General features: G+C 32.3%; 1 protein-coding gene across 3 annotated transcripts in view; it reads right to left on the bottom strand.

Moving 5' to 3' along the window:
* Positions 1 to 22,537, bottom strand: part of LOC117177388 — a 314,351-nt gene that overhangs the window by 229,313 nt on the left and 62,501 nt on the right. Inside the window, exon 2 of one of the 3 annotated variants that reach the window (XM_033368041.1) lies at positions 11,040 to 11,164. The exons of the other annotated variants lie outside the window; for them this stretch is intronic. Coding sequence (XP_033223932.1) covers positions 11,149 to 11,164 — 16 coding nt within the window. The 3' untranslated portion in view covers positions 11,040 to 11,148. Of the gene's footprint in view, positions 1 to 11,039; positions 11,165 to 22,537 lie in introns of those variants that run through there. 3 annotated transcript variants of the gene reach the window in all.

The raw sequence follows: 22,537 nt of genomic DNA on the forward strand, positions 1-22,537 counted from the left end.
CTAAAATTCGAATTGGTCGAACACCCACCGTATTCACCAGATTTAGCCCCCAGTGACTTTTTCTTATTTCCAAACTTGAAAAAATGGCTCGGTGGACAGAGTGTATAGAGCGTGTATAGAGTGTATAGAGCTCCAAGGAGATTATGTTGAAAAATAAAAAATGAATTTACCCAAAAAAATGGTTTTTATACTTCATTCTAAGGACTGATTGAACTACCCTCGTAACTCCAAATTTCAGAAATTCTAGGAATGCAAACCAGTATACGGAGAGAACTCTAGTTTGAAAACCTGGGGATCATTCGAGAGGCAAATCACTCTCGAATCAGTGTAATTAATGCAAAGAATTACTGTAAATAATTAAGGCGATATGGAATCATTGTGAGTTTAATGTGAGGTTTAATGTATCTTGTTATTTAGAAAGATCAGTAAGAAGTGTAAAGAAAATAAGGTATTTTCCGTAACTCGCACGCAAATTTGAGGAAGAGAATGAAAATAGCGTTCGGAACGTGAATAACGTAGGAAATAACTGCAGAGTATTTCTAATATTTTGAAGGGGAAAAACGCGTCAATGAAAAAGCTGTGTTAACTGTATGAATTTGTAACTCGTACTATTTTGAAACAGTCAGAGAGTCATTAGTTAATTATAAAGCAAAAATCACAACGTTTGCTGGAGAGTAAGACATAATTAATAATTTTTGTGTATTTTTTTATTTTGATTTTTTAAAAATATAAAAATGGAAACCATCGATCAAATATTCAAATCTTATGAAGTAATAATCAATTATTTATGAATAAAAATAAAATGACAGGGTGTCTACTGTGCAGAAATTTAAGGAATTCCGGGAATCGTCCGGGAACTTGAAAAAAATCTGGGAAAATCCAGGAATTGCCCTGAGTTTTATTTTTGGTGCGGGAAGTGTATTTCATTTCCTAATAATTCATAGTTTTTTTTCTTGTGCCTTTGACTTACTTCAGCTACTTTTTTCTTACTTAAAATTCAAATTAAAAAAAATTAAAAAATTTTGAAATAAATTTTCACATTGCAATCGAGTAAATTACGTATTAATTTGGTTGAGCAGTGTTTCACCTGAAAATTTAATTATAAAATTTTTGGCTGACAATTTTTCCTTTTAAATGCAAAGTCACCTTTTTTGGTAGAAATTAATCTTCCCAGTTGAAAATTTATTTTCTGGTCGAAATTATTATTATTCTAGTTACAAATTAATCATTTTATTTATAACTCTGTTTGAAAATGTGACTGCTTTTTTAATATTGGTTTTCTTCAACATGAACATTTTTCTTTCACTGAAAATTTGATTACTCCAATTGAACAATTGATTAATTGCCAATTAATTCATTTGTTAATTTTAAAGTAGATGTTCCATTACAGCAGCTTGACACAGATGATGTAATATAATAATATATTTGCAAACAAAACTGTGTTATTTATAATAGCTGCACTCAAATTTTTTTTTAGATTATGTAATTGCACGTAGAGTCACTTACAAACATAATTGACGGCTGAAACACTATGAAAAATCACACCCGCTGGGGATTCGAGCCCTACCTAAACAACCTCATAATAAAACCTGAGCCTATACCGGACGCTCTAGCTAATTATGCTAATCACGAAGTACTACAAGGAGACCGCACGCCATGTATTACGATTGGCGCCAGTTCGCGATCGCCTGTCCTCGGAGTTTCATGCCTTCCCAGATTAGAGCGCCCCTTCAGTGAAAATAAAAAATTATAAATTGTTGTCTGCTACGGAGTATCGAGTGTGTTTATAGGTTAAGTTTGGTTATGTCAAGTGTCAGTTGGTGTCACGGACGCAGTGATAATGCTTGTATAATTAATATAATTATATAAATAATGCCATTAAAACAAGAGGAGGAATATAAAAACAATAGAATGCAAGTATAGATATTGAGGATTTTGCGTCTAATACCTCTCTTTTTCTGTGTCCTACTACCTGAATCGCAGCCCTTACAAAAACAACGCGACATTATTTTATCACTTAATATGTAGGTTTTTAGCACTTACACTTTGCACAACAATTTTTTTCCTCCAAACACAAACAGTTTGCAATTGTACAACGGCATTAATAGGTCATATTTATATCGGTACCAAATTGACATCACATGTTCTCGTAGTTCCTAGAGTTTCCGCACGTAGCGCTATCATCTGGGAAGGATTGAAAATTTGAGGACAGTCGATCGCGATTGTGGGCTTTTTTCCACCATCCCCGCTACAGGCGTGCGGTCTTCTTGTAGTACTTCGTGATGCTAATAATGTATCGCTTGGATTCTGGTGACAAAATTTCAGCCAAGATTTTACGCAAAAAAGTCAGGGCTAACAGAGGAATTTTTTCTCCTTTTCGTTTTACACATTTTGTATGAATAGGTGGGTTCAAAAATGTTAAATGAAAATATTCTAATTTAATTAATTTAAATTTAAATTGTTAAATGTTTAATTTAAATATTCATTTATTTTGTGATTTTTGTTTAAATTGTAAATCTCGAGAATTTAATGGTTTTATTACATTCAGATGTATTACAAGTAGAAAATATTTAAATTTAAATTAAATTTTGCAGCATAAAAATTGAATCCAATTATTACAGTTCTGCCAATCTCATTTAGTAAAAATCTGAAAGTAAAAAAAAGCATCTACTGCAAATAATTTATTGGAACATTAGGGATAAAACAATGGTTAAAGATACAAAATAGTTAAACCTGAAATTAATTTTCTAACTTTAAAGTTTAATTTGAAGTTTTGCTTAGTATTTATACATTTTTATAAACTATAAGAATGCACAATATGCGATATAATAAATAGTATAATAAAGTGCAAACATAAGTACGTGAAGGAAACCGTGTTTCTTTAGTTTTTTTTTTTTTATGAGAGCGAAATAGAATTCCATAAAATCGAAATCAGCCTATAAAGATAAAAACAAAATTTATTTCCGAGGTGAAGTGATTCTGAATTGGGGCCAAAAAAGTAGGATTTAACAGAATTATCCAGTTACGAGAAATAAAATGTAGAAGTTTACAATCTCAAGGTGCAATTTTCAGTTGAAACAAATAATAACAACTACTTTATCCAATGGCAGAAAAAGAGTTTAAGAGAAAAGGTTAACCAATTCCAAGTAAATCATTCAAGAACTTGGTGGTTCAAATTTCGTGGGTTTTGAAAATTTGTTATTAAACTGTGACTGAAAATTTACTTTTCAGTTTCAAAACATAATGAAAACTTTCTCTCGAAATATGGGAAGTCTGAATAAGAATAAAAAAAGAGTTGACAGAAAACTTATTCTGTTCCAGGAAAATAAAAATTTAGTTTGGCATTATCGCACTGTAACAGTTATAAAAGTTATAAAAGTGGCTTTTACTAGAAATGGAAGTTTGGAATTTGATTATAGTATAAAATATAAATTACCCGAATAGAAACAAAAAAATCTGCGAGTTTGAGCGAGCGACTGTTGGTTCTCGCGCTTCGCGCTCTATTATGTATTTACCTCGCGCTACGCGCTCGGTCTTTATATTTTCGCACATTCTTGTGCAAAGCTTTCAAAATTAAGACTCAAAACATTCACTAATGTAATTTGGTAATTGAGAATTCTCTTTTATTAAAAGAGTTCAGCTCGCGAGTTTGAGCGCACCTACGGCGTGCGACTGATAGCTCTCGCACTCCGCGCTCGGTCTTAGAATTTCTCCCGCATTCGTGCACAGGCCTTTTAAAATCAAAGGTCAACGTGTCGACAACGGTAATTTTGTAATTGTTAACCCTTTTTTTTTTGTTAAAGCTCTTTCGGCTTTAACGAACACATTCTCATCACGTATCTCGTGCTTCGCACTCTATTTTGTCCAACACTTCAACTTTTCTACATTACAGTCAATACTTTTATATCAAATGTAATACATTTTTTATGTAACACTGCCTGGGATTGCTTATTCAGATATTACAAAATAAAGCAGAAATGAAATGAAATTGAATGATACTAATTCTTATTTCCTTATTTTTATAATTTAAAAAAAATATTTTAATCTTGTTTTTTACGATTAAAGAAAAACTACTGCGCATCTGCATAGGGTCTAATGCCAGGATAACCTATATAGAACTCTTTATAGAGTCCTATACAGGAACCTGTATTGGATTCTATATAGGATCATATGTTCTCTTTCGTCTTTCCTGTCCTCTTTCCGAGAATTTTTTTTTAGTTTTCATCTTATTTTTTGCGATTGAAAGAAAATCTAGTCGTCCTATCTAAAAATGATTAATAATAAGTTTATATATCTTTTTTCATATAACTCTTTTCTGTTAATTTAAGTTCGTACCTTGTGTACGTTTTTCAAAAAAATTTAATTTTTTTATTTTAAATGTTATTTTTTACGACTAAAAACAAAAACTACGCGTCCTATCGAAAAGTGATTGTTAAAAAATTTGTAGATCTTTTTAGGGCGCGAAATTTTAGTTTATTCAATTTTTTCGTATCTTGCATAGTTTCACTAAAAAACGGACTTTTTGGATTTTTCATTATTTTTCGTACGATAAAATTCCAAATTTGCGACCAAATCAAAAAATTTGCTATCATAATTTTGTAGGGCTTTCAAAAACTAACGTTTTTTTCTCTTGACTTTTGTTCATATAATGCGTTGTTTTGCTTAAAATGTTCATTTTAGTTGTTTTTCTTGGATTTTAAAAATGCTCTAATTCTGGTAATTTGCTTTTAATAGAAAAAAGTCATAATATAAATTGTTTGAGTTTCTGAGCGCTATAAACAACAGCACATGGAATTTTAAAATTTTGAAAAAATGTGGTTTTAAAGATTTTTGGTATAATGAAATTTTGAATTTTCAACTTTTCGTCAAAATGAGAAAAGTTGTTATGATAATCTTGTAGGGCTTTCAAAAATCAACGTTTTTCTTCTCTTGACTTTTTCTCATATCATGCGTTGTTTGGATTAAAATGTTCATTTTAGTTTTTTTTTTGGATTTTGAAAATACTTTAACTCTGATAATTTTCTTTTTATAGAAGAGTCATTAGAAGAAATTGTTTGAGTTTCTGAGTACAATGAATAACTGTTCATAGAATTTTGAAATCCTGAAGAAATGTGGTTTCAAAAAGTTGAGGTACGATCAAATTTGGAATTTTCAACTTTTCGATCAAATAAAAAAAAGTTGTTATGACCACCTTGTAGGGCTTTCAAAAATCAACGGTTTTCCTCTCTTGACTTTTTTTCATGGCATGCGTTGTTCGGCTTCAAATGTTCATTTTAGTTTGTTTTTTTGGATTTTGATTGTTTGAGATTCTGAGTACTATGAAAAATTTTGAAAACGCGCTCAGTTTTTGAATTTCGATCCAAAATATCTGTTTCACGAACTTGTTCTTTCTTTTTAGGCCTTAAGAAAGTGTGCCAAAGCAGAATCCAATCTGATCAATTTTTCGAAAGTTATCGTGCCTACAGAATACAGACTACACTCTACAGAGTACAAGCAGACAGACAGAGAGACAAACACCTTCGTAAAAATCGGTTTTTCTGACTCAGTGGGTCTCAAAACGTGAAGACTTTATTAAAACCGACAAAGTGAAATTTTACATAAAACCAATACCTTCTCATTAGAAGAGAATGTAATACGATGCATACATGTGCAGTCGAGAATGGCGCGAACTATCAGCGGTAATGTAGCGCTACTGCGCTTGTGTGATATTGGTAGTAGTTTTCTGGTACAGTCCCAGAAGGTTTGCGAACTTAACGTTATTTGCTAATACGAGGATATCTAAGTGCCTCGAATATTTAACATTGCAAGTCGCATTTTATCTTGAATTTAATCTTATCTATACGCAGTAATATATTTTAACTAAGATATACTTTCTAAATCTGAATCTGTAAAATTTCACTGCTTGTCAGTGAGACGTCACTGATTCAAATAGCTAGAAAGGTGTCACTGACAATCAGTGAATGGTTACTTATTGATTCAGTGAAATAACCGCTTTTGAGGGTTGGCAGCACTGTACCATGTTAATTGAGCAATCAAAATCAAATAATATTTTAGTACATTTAATCAAAGAATTATAGTAAAAACTTAAAACACATAAATATGATCAAATATTAAAAAAGATGAAAAGTTGCTTCATTAAGGAATTCTTCTTGCTACTTAAGTAAAAGAGTAACAACGACTCTTAAATTAAAAAATTAGAGGTTATACTTCACATGATTTACTCTGTTTTTACTAACCTGATTAGTAAATAAGTCCGAAACCACTGATTAATCAGTGAAATATCTTAATACTATTTGAATCAGTGAATTTTTCGCTGATTTATATTAAGAGAGTACCAAATAAGGTGCCCTTTACAAAAGATACTTTATTGAAATGAATCAATGTAAGATCTATACAACATTTAATTTTATTAGTATATTAAAAAGCTATTTATACATATAGGAATGATGTGATGTAGCAATCACAATTTAACAGTTTACAAAGGGTACCTGCACTCGAGCAATAGACAATAGTATACCATAATAATCTGTAATGTAATACAGCACTCTATATACAAATTATTTTTTCATTTTTCTCCGTGTATGAATCTTCAATAGGAAACAGATTTACTGTTTGCAGACAGATATTGTGGTCCTTACAAATATCTAACAACTATAAATCCATATTTCAATGCAGTCACGAAGTGAAGCAATAAAATCTAGTCCTTAGAATTTCTGACTTTTGGGGCTATTTTTATTAGGAAGCGTAATTAATATAAACCCTGATATTTACACAAGAGTTGCGAAAGGTGAGTTCAATCTCATGTTCTATTTCAGTAGCAACTATTGATGACCGAATCGAATTTTTCATCTAGAAACTGGAGCGATAAGTTTTTATTTATCTCCTTTAAAAATGTCGTCTTTCTTCTTTTCAAAAAGTGAGATTTTCTGAATTTTACAAAAATCGGAGCTGTTCAATAGATTTAATTTTTAGTTATACAATTTTGCAAAGAATATCTATTATCGTCAGAGAATAATAGAATTTCTTAACATCATTACAGATTAGGTGGGGCTATGGATTATAAACTTGCAAATAAAATTTTTTCTGAAAAAAGATCTTCTTTCGCTCTACTGGGAATCGAACCATATAACTTCGATTGCTGGTCGGATGCTTTCCCATTAAGCTACTAGAGAGACGTTTTATTAATAAAAGTATAAATAAACTCGCTAAATCTGATTTAGTTATATTCAACCAATTATCAGTCAAATTTGACTAATTGTAGAAGCAAGAGCTCAGCAACTGACAATTATTCAAAAGTAACTAATTGAATTAGTCATTTTCGTTTAACCAATTCAATTAGTCAAACTATGTACGTAGCGCGCCACCGGCCGCAATGGCGGATGGTGGTGAAATTACTAATTGTATAGTCAAAATCTACCAATTGGTTAGTCAAAATTTGCTAATTGCTTAGTCAAAAATGAGACGCTTTCAGAGACGCGCATGCCCGTAACGCAGGCGCCCATTAGTTGCTTATTTCCCGCCTTATTTAAAATAAATCTATTAAAAGTTTTGAAATAAACACATAAAAAATTAAAAATAAGAAATATTTATTTCTAAAACAACGCTTTCAATCATTTTATAAGTCGCACAATTAGATTTACATGAAATTATTAAATTAATTATTATTAACAAATACAATAATTGATAATAATATTAATAATTATTAATTGTTATTATTATTATATAATTAAATTAATTATTATTAAATTACATGGAACTTATCGTAGCTTAAAAATGAAATATTATATAAACAACAACAAAAACTAGAGACTGTCTGAAAGTTCAGTGGCAGCTGATCTAAAGTTCCTTAATACCGTTTCTAAGGGCCTCAATGAGTTCTTGACCGACTTTGAGGTTTTATAGAGATAAACCTCCATAAAATTGTAAAAGAACGTTAAAGAAGGAGCAAAATGCACGTTAAGAACGTAATGCAATTTATATAGCAAATTAAACACAGTTATTGCGCTTGCGCGATCAGCAATCTGGATGTAACATCCGTCAGCGCAAATATGATAGTGAAAGTTGGCGCAAATTTGATTTTCAAGGTGAAATCATCAAAACAACATGAAAATTATGGTTTTTTGACTTTATCTCAGCTAATATGTAAAATTCAAAAAAATGTTTCAAATAACAGTTGTAGATCTTATCAAAATACACATTTTTCAATAGAAGAATTTTTCATAGGAATGATTGTTTCTGAGAAACTCGGCAAAATGGAAGTGACAGAAGTCTATAACCCCATGAGGCGTTGGAAAAGGGGTAGGGGTGTGATCTTCAATTATTTCTGTGACCAGTCACAGGGGTGCCTTCCCACCCCCACGAGGCGTTGAAAAAGGGGCAAGGATGTGATCTTACATTATTTCTATGACCAGTCAAGCCCCCCCCCCCCGAGGTTTCGGAAAGGGGACAGGGATGTGATATTACATTATTTCTATGACCAGTCACAGGGGTGCCTTCCCACCCCCACGGGACGTTGGAAAAGGGACAGGGATGTGATCTTACATTATTTCTATAGCCAGTTACAGGGGTGCCTTCCCGCCCCTAACGGGGCGTTCGAAAAAAGGCTGGGATGTGATCTTACATTATTTCTATGGCTAGTCACAGAGGTGCTTTCCCGCCCTCACGGGACGTTGGAAAAGGGACAGGGGTGTGATCTTACATTATTTCTATGACCAGTCACAAGGGTGCTTTCCCGCCCCACGGGATGTTGGAAAAAGCGCTGGGATGTGATCTTACATTATTTCTATGATTAGTCACAGAGGTGCTTTCCCGCCCTCACGGGACGTTGGAAAAGGGACAGAGGTTTGTGATCTTACATTATTTCTATGAACAGTCACAGGGGTGCCTTCTCAACCCCCACCGAGCGTTGGAAAAGGGGCAGGAATGTGATCTTACATTATTTCTATAACCAGTCACAGGGGTGCTTTCCCGCCCTCACGGGACGTTGGAAAAGGGGCAGGGGTGTGATCTTACATTATTTCTATGACCAGTTACAGGGGCGCCTTCCCGCCCCTCACAGGGCGTTAGAAAAAGGGCTGGGATGTGATCTTGCATTATTTCTATGACCAATCACAGAGGTGCTTTCCCGGCCGCACGGGGCATTGTAAAAGGGGCAGGGGTGTGATCTTACATTATTTCTATAACCAGTTACAGGGGCGCCTTCCCGCCCCTCACAGGGCGTTAGAAAAAGGGCTAGGATGTGATCTTGCATTATTTCTATTACCAATCACAGAGGTGCTTTCCCGCCCTCACGGGGCGTTGGCAAAGGGGCAGGAGTGTGATCTTACATTATTTCTATGACTAGTCACAGGGGTGCCTTCCCACCCTCACGGGACGTTGGATAAGGGGCAGGGGTGTGATCTTACATTATTTCTATGACCAGTCACAGGGGCGCCTTCCCGCCCCTCACGGGGCGTTAGAAAAAGGGCTGGGATGTGATCTTACATTATTTCTATGACCAATCACAGAGGTGCTTTCCCGGCCGCACGGGGCATTGGACAAGGGGCAGGAATGTGATCTTACATTATTTCTATGACCAGTCACAGGGGTGCCTTCCCACCCCCACGGGGCTCTGGAAAAGGGGCACGAATGTGATCTTACATTATTTCTATAACCAGTCACAGGGGTGCTTTCCCGCCCTCACGGGGCGTTGGAAAAGGGACAGGGATGTAATCTTACATTATTCCTGTGACCAGTCACAGGGGTGCCTTCCCACCTCCACGGGGCGTAAGAAAAGGGGTAGGGATGTGATCTTTCATTATTTCTATAACAAATCACAGGGGTGCCTTCCCGCCCCCACGGGGCGTTGGAAAAGCGGCAGGGATGTGATCTTACATTATTCCTATGACCTTCCATCCAACCTTCTCGCGGTGAAGAGCGTGAGTAGGCAATAAGCCGAAACTAATGAATTTACCACTGATTTTATGGAAAACTATCATTCCCATAAAAAAATGCTTTCAACAAAAAATGTATATTTTGATTAGTTCTACAACTTTAATTGAAAACATTTTTTCAATATTGCATATTAGCTGAGATAAACTTAAAAAACCATGCCTTTTATGGTTTTTTGATTATTTCACCATAAAAATCAAATTTGCGCCAATTTTCACTATCATATTCGTAATGAACGCGTCAAAATACACAAGTATACCCAGTGCGAAGAAAATCGGGCATATCCACTTTTAGGAAGTACACACGTAAATTGTTATGTAGAATCCGAATCCGGGGTCAGAATAAGCCCACAATGTCAGGATTTTATGACATTTGAGGTTATGTACCCAAAAAATGGCTTTTTTAGCTACTTTTAAGATTATGTACAGAAGACAATAAATTTTTTGGGAGTTTTGCTTTAGTTGTCATATAGGACTGCTCTTTTTCTTTAATTTAAGAATCGCAGAGTTCAATTACCATTTTTCTTTACCAAGTTACGCCAATTTGAAATTACGACATATTTCCCATTAAGTCTTTAGCATTTGCTTTAAATACTTTGAGGCAGACATTTTCTACTGGGTTTTTTCTCTTGAAAATTTGTACTTGGGGGTGTTCGGGGTTGCTGAAATCCCAAAAATTTTTGTGTCTTCTGTACATAACGTCAAAAGTTACGGAAAACGCCATTTTTGGGATACATAACCTCCCATATCTTAAAATCCTGACGTGATGGGCCAATTTTGACCCCGGATTCGGATACTATGTAAGAAATTACTTCGGAAATCACTCTTCACTTTCCAATAACAAAACCATGTTGGGCTGTGGTATTTAAAGCAAATGCTCAAGGCATAATGGGACATGTATCGTAATTTCAAATTTGCGTAACTTGGTAAAGAAAAATGGTAATTGAAGTCTGCGACTTTCAAATTAAAGTGAAGGAGCCGTACTATATGATACAACTAAAGAAAAATCCCATAAAATGTCGTGTCTTTTGTAAATCACCTCAAAAGTAGCCAAAAACGCTATTTTTGTGTGTACATAATCTCAAATTTCTTAAAATCCTGACATGGTGGGCCAATTCTGACTGCGGATTCGGATTCTACGTACGAAATTACTTCAGAAATGACTCTCCACTTTCCAACAACTGACATGACTCCATTATTTGCAGGCCTGTGTAATCATCTATATTGGTTCCGAGCTGAAACAGTAACACACAGTTTAGAGGTTTTTATTTTGTTCATGAAATTTGAAGGAATGAATTTGAGGAAACAATTGCGAATTAAAAAAAAAAGGGAAAATTATGTTCTCATCGCCAAAATCCGCAAAAGTACTGAGGTAGATAAAATTTGAAATAGAATTTCAATTTCCGCGAGACTAAAATAAGTTTAAATAATCGTACTTCCCAGATCTTTCAAAAAGTCGCTACAATTAATTGTTTTCGTGTACCGTTTGAAAATATCTTGCTCGGTTACAGAAAGCTTGACGGTCGCAGTTACGGTTAGTTTTACAAGTTACGATTTTCAAATTTATCGAGGACAAAAAAGCATTTCTATAAACCTGAAAAAGGATTGCAAAATCCGAAAACCAGGGTGGAGAGCGAACGCGCACAAACAACAAAATTATTTCAACTTTAAAACAGAAAAATCCCCAGGTCTTGGAAGTCAACATTGAGATTTTAAAAAATCATGTGCGAGATTCTATAAAGCTGCAAAAGAATAGAAAAACTCTCGTATTGAAAATGTTGTTTATTTTTTCCACAGTGAATTTCTTAAAATTGGCTCGGAAATTGGCCTGTAAGATGTAAGTCTTCATTGAAGAAATGCACCCTCAAAAAAGAAAAAAATAACGAATTTTGAATGAAACAGTTACATAACAATTCAAATTCAAAAACATTTTCAAAAAAGTATATTAAATCAAAAATAATGTATCTTTCTTAATTATACCAGTATAGATGTTAAATTTGTTTTTGTAGAGAATCGACGCGTTTGGAACTGGTTTTACGTTCCTTTTCAAGATGCAAAAAATACAAAAATCTTCGAAGACTATAAGCGACTACTGAAAAATCCTGAAAATTAAAATTCCCGATATTGTGAAATTTCCAAATTGAAAAATTCCCGAATAATAAATTTCCCGGAATAATAAAATTGCCAAAACATAGGAATCGCAAATTGGAAAATTCCGGAAAATATTTATAAAAATTAAATATTAATATTTTAATATAAACATTTTTACTAAAGAAAGAAACTTGTTTAATGTTTAAAGTTTTTGAAAATTATTGCTTCAATTTAAAATAACAATACTTGAAAGAAATCTATTTCTGAATGAACAATTTTGTTAGAAAGTCTGCATAGTATTTTTAAAAAATTACGAAATACGTCCTCAAAAATCAAATTTCTAATTTAAATAAAATTTAGAAATAAACTTAGAGAGAAACCAATCATCAGTTGAATTCTGCAAAGTTTGTTAGCCCGTGTGTTTGAATTAATTTTTTCATACAATTGTTATACACTTATTGTTATTTATAATTCAAACATTAGTACTTTGAATAAAGAAATAAATATCAGAAAACTATTTTTTTAATTGTTTCGAATTGGGAATTTGTATATCCATTTAACACTTAAAATAAGCGCATGAACGGCAGCCAATGAAACGCTTCATGCGTTGCATGCAAAGTAGGGAAGACTTTCAATCAGGCAGATAATTTAGTAAGCTTTGAAAAATTATTTCATTACTTTGAGGATTAAGTAAAAGAGATTTCGTCCAAGGAAAACTGAAAACATTTCAATCTTTAAAAAACTTTGAAAATTGAGAATATCAGGTAAATTTCAAATAGGAATTTTTCTTGTTGATTTTTGCAAAGTAATGAAAATGACGAATTTTTTCATTTTCATTCGATTCAGGGGCTGACCAGTGTAACTGCTGAAAACTTTTCCGTTTTTTATGTATATTTCAGGTGCGATAAAGTTTCTACTTGCTTCAAAAAATGTGTATGTGATACTTCGTCGTGTGGTAAATCGGGTTCAGTACCCTCGGGTTTTTGTCCACAAAGATTAAATTTTTCAAAAAATGAATTCGGAGATGATATAAAATAGTATAACGGACATCCCCGAACTCTTTTTTGAGAGATAATAACAAAAAACTTTATTATAGTAAATAACAATGTTATGCATGGGCACTATATTGATGTTAGGCTCGGTTTTCAGCTTTATCTAATTTAATTTTTAATCATTTGGGAATTATTTATTAAATAAACTTTTTTCAATTTCATACAAACAAGGTTAGTTCCGGGACATGAGTTACAATGTTTTTTTGCTTGTCCGAAGTTTTCGGCAAAACATATTGTGTGGTTTCAAAGTAAAGCTGGGGAAAATTGTAACACATAACCTCACAATACAAACACATTAACCAAATTTAGCAAAATTAATTTTTTTTAATTATCCAACAAAATAAGAGTTCAGGGACGTTCTTCAGCACGTTCGCTATAATTTCCTAAAATTTTAAGACAAAATCTATGTTATTGCAGGAAAAAAGCCGGGGGAACCCAACACTAATGAAATCGATAATTTTATGAGTATCACATGCCCTTAATCCTAAAAAATAATGAAATAATTTTTAAAAGCTTTTAACATTATTCTGCAATTTTTTTAGGCCTGTGGAAACTTTATCGCACCTAAAATGTACCGCAAAGAAAACGAGGGAAATTTTAGGAAATTAAATGGCCAGCGCATGCATTGAATGAAAATAAAAAAACTCGTCATTCGCAGCACTAGGCAAAAATCGCTATTATCAATTTCGCTTCGCAATTTACATATACTATTCTCAATTTTCTCCTATGTTCAATCATAAAAAAAATGAAATAATTTTTTTAATATTTTCAAGTGATTATACAGTTCTTCTTAAGAATTTCTCATTCCCATATTTTTTCCAGAAGCTTCTCTTTTTTATCGTTTTTCACTTCAGTGTGGTCTTCATTAATATAACCCAATTTTAACTATTCCACGTTATATATGGAAAATAATTTTCGTGAAAATTACGTATCAGATTTTTGTTTTTACTTTCAAAATTGCAGCTACTTCCGGATCAATCACCTTCTGCAACTCGACAGCAAATTTATCATTTGTCAAGTCTTTAAAATTCTTCATGTTTCCTAACCTCAAACTGATGAAAACAATAAAGACATGTCGAATCCGCATTAAAGATGTTAAATCATTATCATTTGATATAATTTGTTTAAAGACAAAGATCGATCACAAATGACAGGGATTACTAAAAAGATTCACAAGATAAAGTAAAATTAGAATGATTTTACTTTAGACGAATGCTAAGAAAATTGTATCGTTTGCAAATTAGCAAACGACAAAGTTGCTTAAGATTTACATGTACTGTACATTAAGGGAAGGAAATACTTTTTGTTTGTAAACTAAATATATTATATGATGAAGCAATATATAACAGAAGGTCCAAAATCTATAAAATTATGAAAATTTCTGCCAGCACAATCGCGAAACGCAGATTGTACGCAAAAGTTATATTTATGTAACGCTTGCGTTGAAGTTAAAGTGCTTCATTCTAGTATTGTAAAAAATTTACTTACTAAAGAATTCTTTTAAAAAATTTTCTTCCGCTACCGCTGCCTTTTTTTTGTAAAGAAAAGTGCAATCGCACTTTATTTCACTTCACTCAAAACAAACTTACTCACTTTCAAAACTCCAAAACTTTCCACAAACTGCACTGACTGCAAAATAGACGCTTCACTGCGCTTGGGTGTTGACGCATACGACTTGCAGTAGATAGTGGTTATGTTTAGAAATTGACTAATGAATTGGTAGTTCTCAGAAATGACTAACAAAAATTAGTTATTTTTCTGGCTAAGTCAGTTGGCAAGGTACTTATAGTGGCCTGTTGACCAATTCATTAGTCAAAACCTGGAAAGTAACTAATTCTTCAGTCAAAATTGATTGAACTGATTGCATTAGTTACATTTTAACTAATTCAGCTTGAATGGGCGGAGCACTGAGAACTTATTGGGGAGGTGAAAGTAAACCTAAACAAAAAGCAACGCGTGAACGGGGTTTCAGTGTACTTGTCAGCTTCTATGGAAAAAATATGTTTATTACAATGTCTTATAAGAATAATTATTTTGCCAAAGTCATTCAAAAAGTGTACTTTCATCCTGTTGAATGGCAAGATAGTTTATTTATTCACTTATTTTGATCATCATTTAAAAATGAAGTATTTTTAAAGATTTTTATAAGAATTTAGTTATTGTTTTCTACATTTAAAGAATATTTATGTAAATACTTGAAATATACATAATATGAGCGACAATATACTGTGCTAGACTGTACTCGAATCAACTAAGCAAAAGTCAATATGGTCCTGGTCCTTTGTAAGCCGCTGCAAGAAAGTACGACATTTAAAACTCCTAACTGTTCCTTTCGCTCCGCACTGATGGAAGTCTAGGCGGTAACCAAACCTCTTTACGCTCTACGTTCACTTGCATCAAGAAAATTATTCATAATGATTAATAAATGTGGCAAGAATATTTGTGTAAAAAGTCGTTCATTTCCGTCATTTTTTAGATAAACGGTTAAATATATAGAAAAGTGAAAAGTACCTTGGGGGCCATTCACTACACCAAAAGGTATCAAGCAGGGGGGGGGGGGGGATCCGAAGTTCCTGAAAAATGTATCACGTATATTGGGAATGGCCCCTTATCCATGCAGAATAAAATGCCGAACATTTTTCTATTTCACTATTTTTCACGAGAACTAACTTTAAAAAAAAAAAACAATAAACTTCAAACTTAATTTTTTCCCACTATTTTGCAATACTATAAAAAATTCATATCTATGTGGGCACTATGCCATAATTTAGTGCTTATTTAGTACTATTTAGCACTTTTTTAAAAATCAAAACCGCGTAGCAATGCTGGCTTCAGGTGACTCTGGTATGAGAGCCTTGGAAACTATTAGTGGTATCAAATTCTCCTTTGCACAGGAATTTACTGCTAATTAAGTGCTCTGGATTTGTGTTATTCAAAAAATCCGGGCACTTTTTTTAATACCAAAAACGTGTAGTAATGCTGGCTTCAAGTGACTCTGGTATGCGAAACTTGGAAACTATTAGTGGTATCAAATTCTCCTTCTAACAGGAATTTAGTGCTAATTAAGTGCTTATATATTCTGCAGAACTAAATTTTGTGCCCGATAATTTTGGTCAGAAACATGTACTAATGTTTGCTTCATGTTACTGGTAAATGAAACTCGGAAACTATTCATCATATCAAGTTCTCCTTGGTGCAGGAATTTAGCGCTAATTAAGTGCTCTGGATTCTTGCTATGCAAAAATGCGGGCGTTATTTTTACAAAAAATGTGTAATAATTCTGGCTTCAGATGACTGATATATGAACCTCGGAAATTATTAGTGGTATCAAATTCGGGTTTGCGCAGGAATTTCTTGCTAATTAAGTGCTTTGCATTTGTGAAATGCAAAAAATCTGGGCCCTTTTTTTACCAAAAATGTATAGTAATGCTGGATTCAGGTGACTCCAAAGCCAGCCTTACTACCCGTTTTTAACTAAAATTATCTGGCACAAATATTTTTTTTGCAGCATTTATTAGCAAAATTTAGTTTTTGCAGTATATATTAATATTAATGTATAGTTCATATTATTAACTTCCTGCGCAAAGGAGAATTGGAAGCCAACAATAGTTTCCGCGTTTCATATGCCAGAGTCATTTGAAGCCAGCATTATTACATGTTTGTGGTAAAAAAGTTTAGAGAATTTTTTCATAGCACAAATACAGAGCACTTAATTACCACGAAATTCCCGAACAAATGAGAACTTGATATGATGAATAGTTTCCTAGTTTCATATAACAGTAATCCGAAGTCACCACCCGTGCAGAAATTTTGATCTGGCCCCGGGCGGGGCCAGACCGGGACGGGTCGGACCTATATCGGGATTCCTGGTCGGGGCCAGACCGCGGATGAAACACACGCCCAGGTCGGGATTCCCGATCGGGAAACCCGATCGGTACCCGGTCGGTACCTGATCGGTGCCCGATCGGTCTCATAATAATACATTTTATGCATTTCGCGAATAAAAAGAGATTTATAAAGTATAAATATTATTATTTATTAAATATCAAAACGACTTTAAGTTAATTCTATTTAACTAGAACCTTTAAAAAAAGTGTTTTATAGTTTAGGGTCCTCTGCTTTCGATGGCTACCCTAATCTTTGGAATTTCCAATAATTGTTCCAATATGAGTTAGAGCCGCTTCCTCTGTTGTTTCTGTGTTTTCATCGCTCATGGAATTATCACTGATCGCTGCTTCTGCTTCTAAAAAAAGTAAAATAAATAAATTATAAATCTCTCAGGCTGGCCGCTGGACTGGAAACCCGGAAAATGGCTGGGAATTTGTTGAAATAGAGAAAATCCGGGAAACGACAGTGATTTTATTTTTTTACCGAAAATTTTGTAAATATTTAAAAAACAAATCCGCCTAAGTACGATTTCAAAATTTTTTTAAATAATAAATTGAATTGTTATCGATTTCAATGATGACATCATTCAGCTCACAATGCGTAATTTAAAAATCGTTTACTTTAGAAATTTTTCATTTTAGGTTTTTATTTTTAATTTAGAGAATTTCAAATGCAGTCTTGAAGACTTCATAAACTAAAAATTAAAACCGTTTAAAGTTGAGTATTTTGTATAAAAAATATTTGTATTTTATTAACAGTAAATATAAATTAATTATTTTTAAAATGAATATGTAATTTAGGTATTAAAATGGAGCAGTAATTCACTTTACAAAACGATTCGAAACCCGCTCAAGATTCAGAATTTTCCAGATTTTAACGTAGAAAAAATTAACTGTTTCAATTCGAAATTTTAGTCATTAAATAATGTAAACGTCTGCCTAAAACTTTATAAACTATTTTTATATTAAAAATAACTTCACAATCATGTATTTGTAATTAAAGGCTTTCTTTAAATTTAAAATACTGTTTCAGTTTGAAATAATCAATTTTTTATGCATTCGATTAAACATTTTTTAATTAAAGAAAAAAGAACAAATATTTCATATGCAGCAATATTTGACGGTTCATTTAAGAATAATTAATTGAAACCAAATATTTTTGAATTAACATTTGAAACTGAATTGTTTAATATAGAAAGCCTTGAATCGTTAAAATTTGGAAGATCTTTTAAACTTCGAACGTTTCAATTTTCATGGTTCTTTTTAAAAAAAATATTACATTTGTAAGTGAAATTGTTGAATTTAGTTGTTCAAATAGCAATTGAAAACTTATTAATTGTATAGAAAAAATTGAATTATTTTAAAACGCATTTAGATGTTTTAAAAAGATTGAAAATTAATTTAAAGCTTGAAATGATTTCAAATAATTTGAAAGTTTCAAAAGAATAAAAACTTCTTGGTACGATTCGTAGGAAAATTGAAAATAATTTCACAGTTCGGAATATTATTTAAAAATAATATTGAAAAAGATTTTAAGATTTCCAAGATTGTTAAAAAAGAATGTGGAAGATTTCAAGAATTTTCTTTAATTTTCCAGAGGTTTCTAAATGTTATAGGGAACTTTCTTTTCATTTTAAAAGATATTTAATAATTCTAAAAAAAATTTTAAATAAGTTTAACGTTGAATAATTTTAAAACAACTTCTACATTTCTCAAGATTTTGAAATAAAATTTTGAAGCCTTACAAGGATGTTTAAAGTATTTAGGATAAAAATAATGTAACTTCCAATTTAAGAAGTATTAAGTTAAACAAATTAAATTTTTAAACTTTTAACGTATTTAGCTTGAAATTGTTAAAAATAATATAATTTAAAAAATTTTTAAAGTTTACTGATTCTATTAATATACACCTTTGAAAATGATAACGTGAATTTATTTAGCTTAAAATCGTTAAGAATAATATAATTTAAAATTGTTTTAAATTCATTGATTCTTTAATTCACACCTTTGAAAATGATAAGTTTTATTGATCGTGAAAAAAGTTTGCGAACCTGGAAAAAACCGGGAATTTTTGTCTTGGATTAAAACGGCTACCCTTGAATAATTTTCAGTATCAGAATCAGTACCTGATTGAGGATTTTCATCGAATTTTCCTAGCGAAAATTAAGATGATTCGAAAATAAATGTTAAGTATCGGAAAATTAGATATATATTAGGGGTTAAATTGTTACAAGTATTTACGGCAGGAAAGTGGAAGAAAAGATGATGTTAATATACAAGAACCACAATCGCCAAGTGCAGGAAAGAAAGTAAGGTGACAGAATTAGAAAAATTGGATTTTTACGTACACATGCGTCGCACTCGGCAACTGGTTAGTTACAATTCGCGCGCAGTTTAAGATGCTAAAAAATATTATTTTTATTGCTTATTATAAATAAAGACATTTCGATTTATAAAAATGTCCATTACATCGATATCAATGAATCTTGATAATAGTAAAAATAAATCAAATACATATTCTGTGAATAAAAATTATCCTTTAGATTGTGTACAGAATATGTATTTAATTAATTTTTATTTTTTTTATCAAGATTCATGAATTTCTATCTAATGGCATTGTTAAAAGTAGAAATGCCATTATTTATGATAAAGAATAGAAATAATGTATTTTAGCATTTTAAACTTCGCGCAAACAGCAACCAATTAGACGTCGAGTGTAACGCATGCGCAGTTGAGTAAGGATCTCTTGTTGGGAGCACTTGATCGATTGGTGTTTTGATTCTACTACTTGATTCTGAAATTCATGTTATGAAAAGGTGTCCTTCATGTATTTTGATAATGAATTTACTATTTTAAAAAATCTGAAATGCACTTTTGATTTTATCACATATTCTATTATGATAAGATCACTATTTTTGGAGATTACCTATTTTGACTATTATTAGTTAACATATTTTATAACAGATTTTATCATTTTAATTCTACATTAAATTAATAAAAAATTAATATAAACAGATAAAATAGTACAAAACAATATAAACAATATGATAAATACGTTGATAAAATTATTGACTTTTCACTTATAAAATGATTTTACCTAAAACTGTGTTGATATCAGCCGGAAATTCATTTTCAAGTGGATCCAAATTTTCTGCTTCGTCCAAATTCATCAATTGAACGGGTTGGATAGTATTAACTTCCGGATCACTTACATTTCCATCTATAATAATTTAATTCGTATTGATTAAAAAAATAAAATTTAATTGACGATCCCTTTATTTGAGGTTAGGTTTCAATTAGCCCCAGAGCTTAATTACTTACTTTCATTTTCCTCACACACGTTTCGAAGTATACTGGTTAGTGTTCGGTGCCTCCGAACACGTGGCGTACTTGCCTTTGGCATTTTCAATCATATAGAAAATATTATAAAGGAATAATATTTCAATTTTACTGCACTATCAAAAAACAATAATCAGTCTGGCCTGGTTTGGCCCAAATCTGGGCCACATAATTCTACCGATCAGGGTCAGATCGGGAATCCCGGTCGGGGCCAGATCGGTATTAAGCATGAAATCGGGCGAATTCTGCACGGGCATTACTAGATGTTTTTGATCAAAATGACCGGGCACAAAATTTAGTTTCTGCAGAATATATTAGCACTTAAGTAGCACTAAATTCCTGCGCAAACCAGAACTTGATATCACTGATACTTTCCGAGTTTCATTTAACCGTCACACCTGAAGCCAGCGTTACTACACGTTTCTGTTTAACAAAAAGTTCCCGGATGTTTTGCATAGCACAAATACAGAGCACTTAATTAGCACTAAATTCCTGTGCAAAGGATAATTTGATACCAATAATAGTCTCCGAGTTTCGCACACCAGTCACCTGAAGCCAGCATTACTACACGTTTTTGGAAAAAAAGCGCTCAGACATTTTGCATAGCAAAAATCCAGAGCACTTAATTAGCACTAAATCCCTGTGCAACGGAGAATTACAACATTGTCATATCAATGTGGATTCTATGCCTCAATTCAGTGCTTATTTAGTGCTAATTTATACTGCAGATAAAAAATTTTGTGCCCGGTAATTTTGTTCAAAAACATATAGTAATGCTAGCTTCAGCTGAAGCCATAACTCTGGTATGCGAAACTCGGAAACTATTAGTGGTATCAAATTCTCCTTTGCGCCGGAATTTAGTAATAATTAAGGTGCCCACATCGATATGACAATGTTGTAATTCCAGCTTCCGGGACCTCTGAAGTTTGTTGGCAGCTAAGATACCTTTTAAAAGTTGTATACAAAAATATTCAGCTTATTTAGAATTGATTCGAAGTAGAAATCTTTAGTTGGCTATCCTGGCATAAAGTGAGCAGTAATCATGACGGCCCCAATAATCGTGAAAATTGATTGTAATTGAAATATAATGTTAAAAGTGACATTTAATAATGAAACTGATTTATATTTAACATTTTATAGTAGACAATGGAATTTAAAGGCATTGTAATTAAAGAAAAAGCAAGAGCATTAGCATCACTCATATTGAGCTTCCTTTACGAGGTGTGATTAGAAAGTTTGAAGCCTAAGCTTGTAATTTAAAAATGGCAGCACATCCATATTATACTGATGGATTTCCTTTAAAATAGTCACCTTCTGACGGAGTACACCTACTCCAACTATGTTTCAATTTTTCGAAGCATTCCTATAGATATTTTCTTTCTTAACCGTATGAAGAACCCTCTTAATTTGGCGGGATTTTTGAGACCATTTTTTTTTAATTTGAAAAGTCTATGTACGGATATTTATAGTATTAAAGAGGACAAGCAATTTATCCAAATGACTTTTTTTGATAAAAAAAATCTCAGAGTTATAGCATTTTCAAAATTTTTTAAATCAACCGAAAATCAAAATTTTAAGCAAAAAAACGCACGATATGAAAAAAAGTCAAGAGAAGAAAAACACTGATTTTTGAAAGCCCTAAAAGATTAGCATAACAAATTTTTGGATTTTCTCGGAAAATAGAAAATTAAAATTTTGATTGCACACAAATGAAAAATCAAAATTTCCACTTTGTGGTCAAACTATGTAGGATACGAAAAAAGATGAAATCGCCAAAATTGTTATCCCCTCAAAAAATCTACCATTTCGTTAAGAATCACTTCTTGATAGGACGCATACTGTTTGTTTTATTCGTGAAAAATAACATTAAAGATAAAAAAATAAAATAAAATGTGGGAAATCGACGAAAGTGACGAGAAAAAAAAGATTCAACAAAACCTGTTTACAAATGTCTGTCAAAAAACGAGCGAGCAGCGCGAGTGTCACGATGAGAATGTATACCTCAAAGCCTACAGAACTTTGAGAACCTTAATCATTGACGATACTTAATTAAGCTGACAATTCAGAATATCAAGACGCATAATACGAGGGTAGTTAAATAAATCCTTAGAATGAAGTATAATAACAATTTTTTTGGGGTACATTTTTTTTTATTTTTCAACATAATCTCCTTGGAGCTCTATAAACTTGGTCAATCGCTTTTCAAGTTTTTTTAATCCTTCAGAAAAGTGCGTTTTCG

Source organism: Belonocnema kinseyi, chromosome 7, assembly GCF_010883055.1.
Source record: "Belonocnema kinseyi isolate 2016_QV_RU_SX_M_011 chromosome 7, B_treatae_v1, whole genome shotgun sequence".
NCBI lineage: Eukaryota > Metazoa > Arthropoda > Insecta > Hymenoptera > Cynipidae > Belonocnema > Belonocnema kinseyi.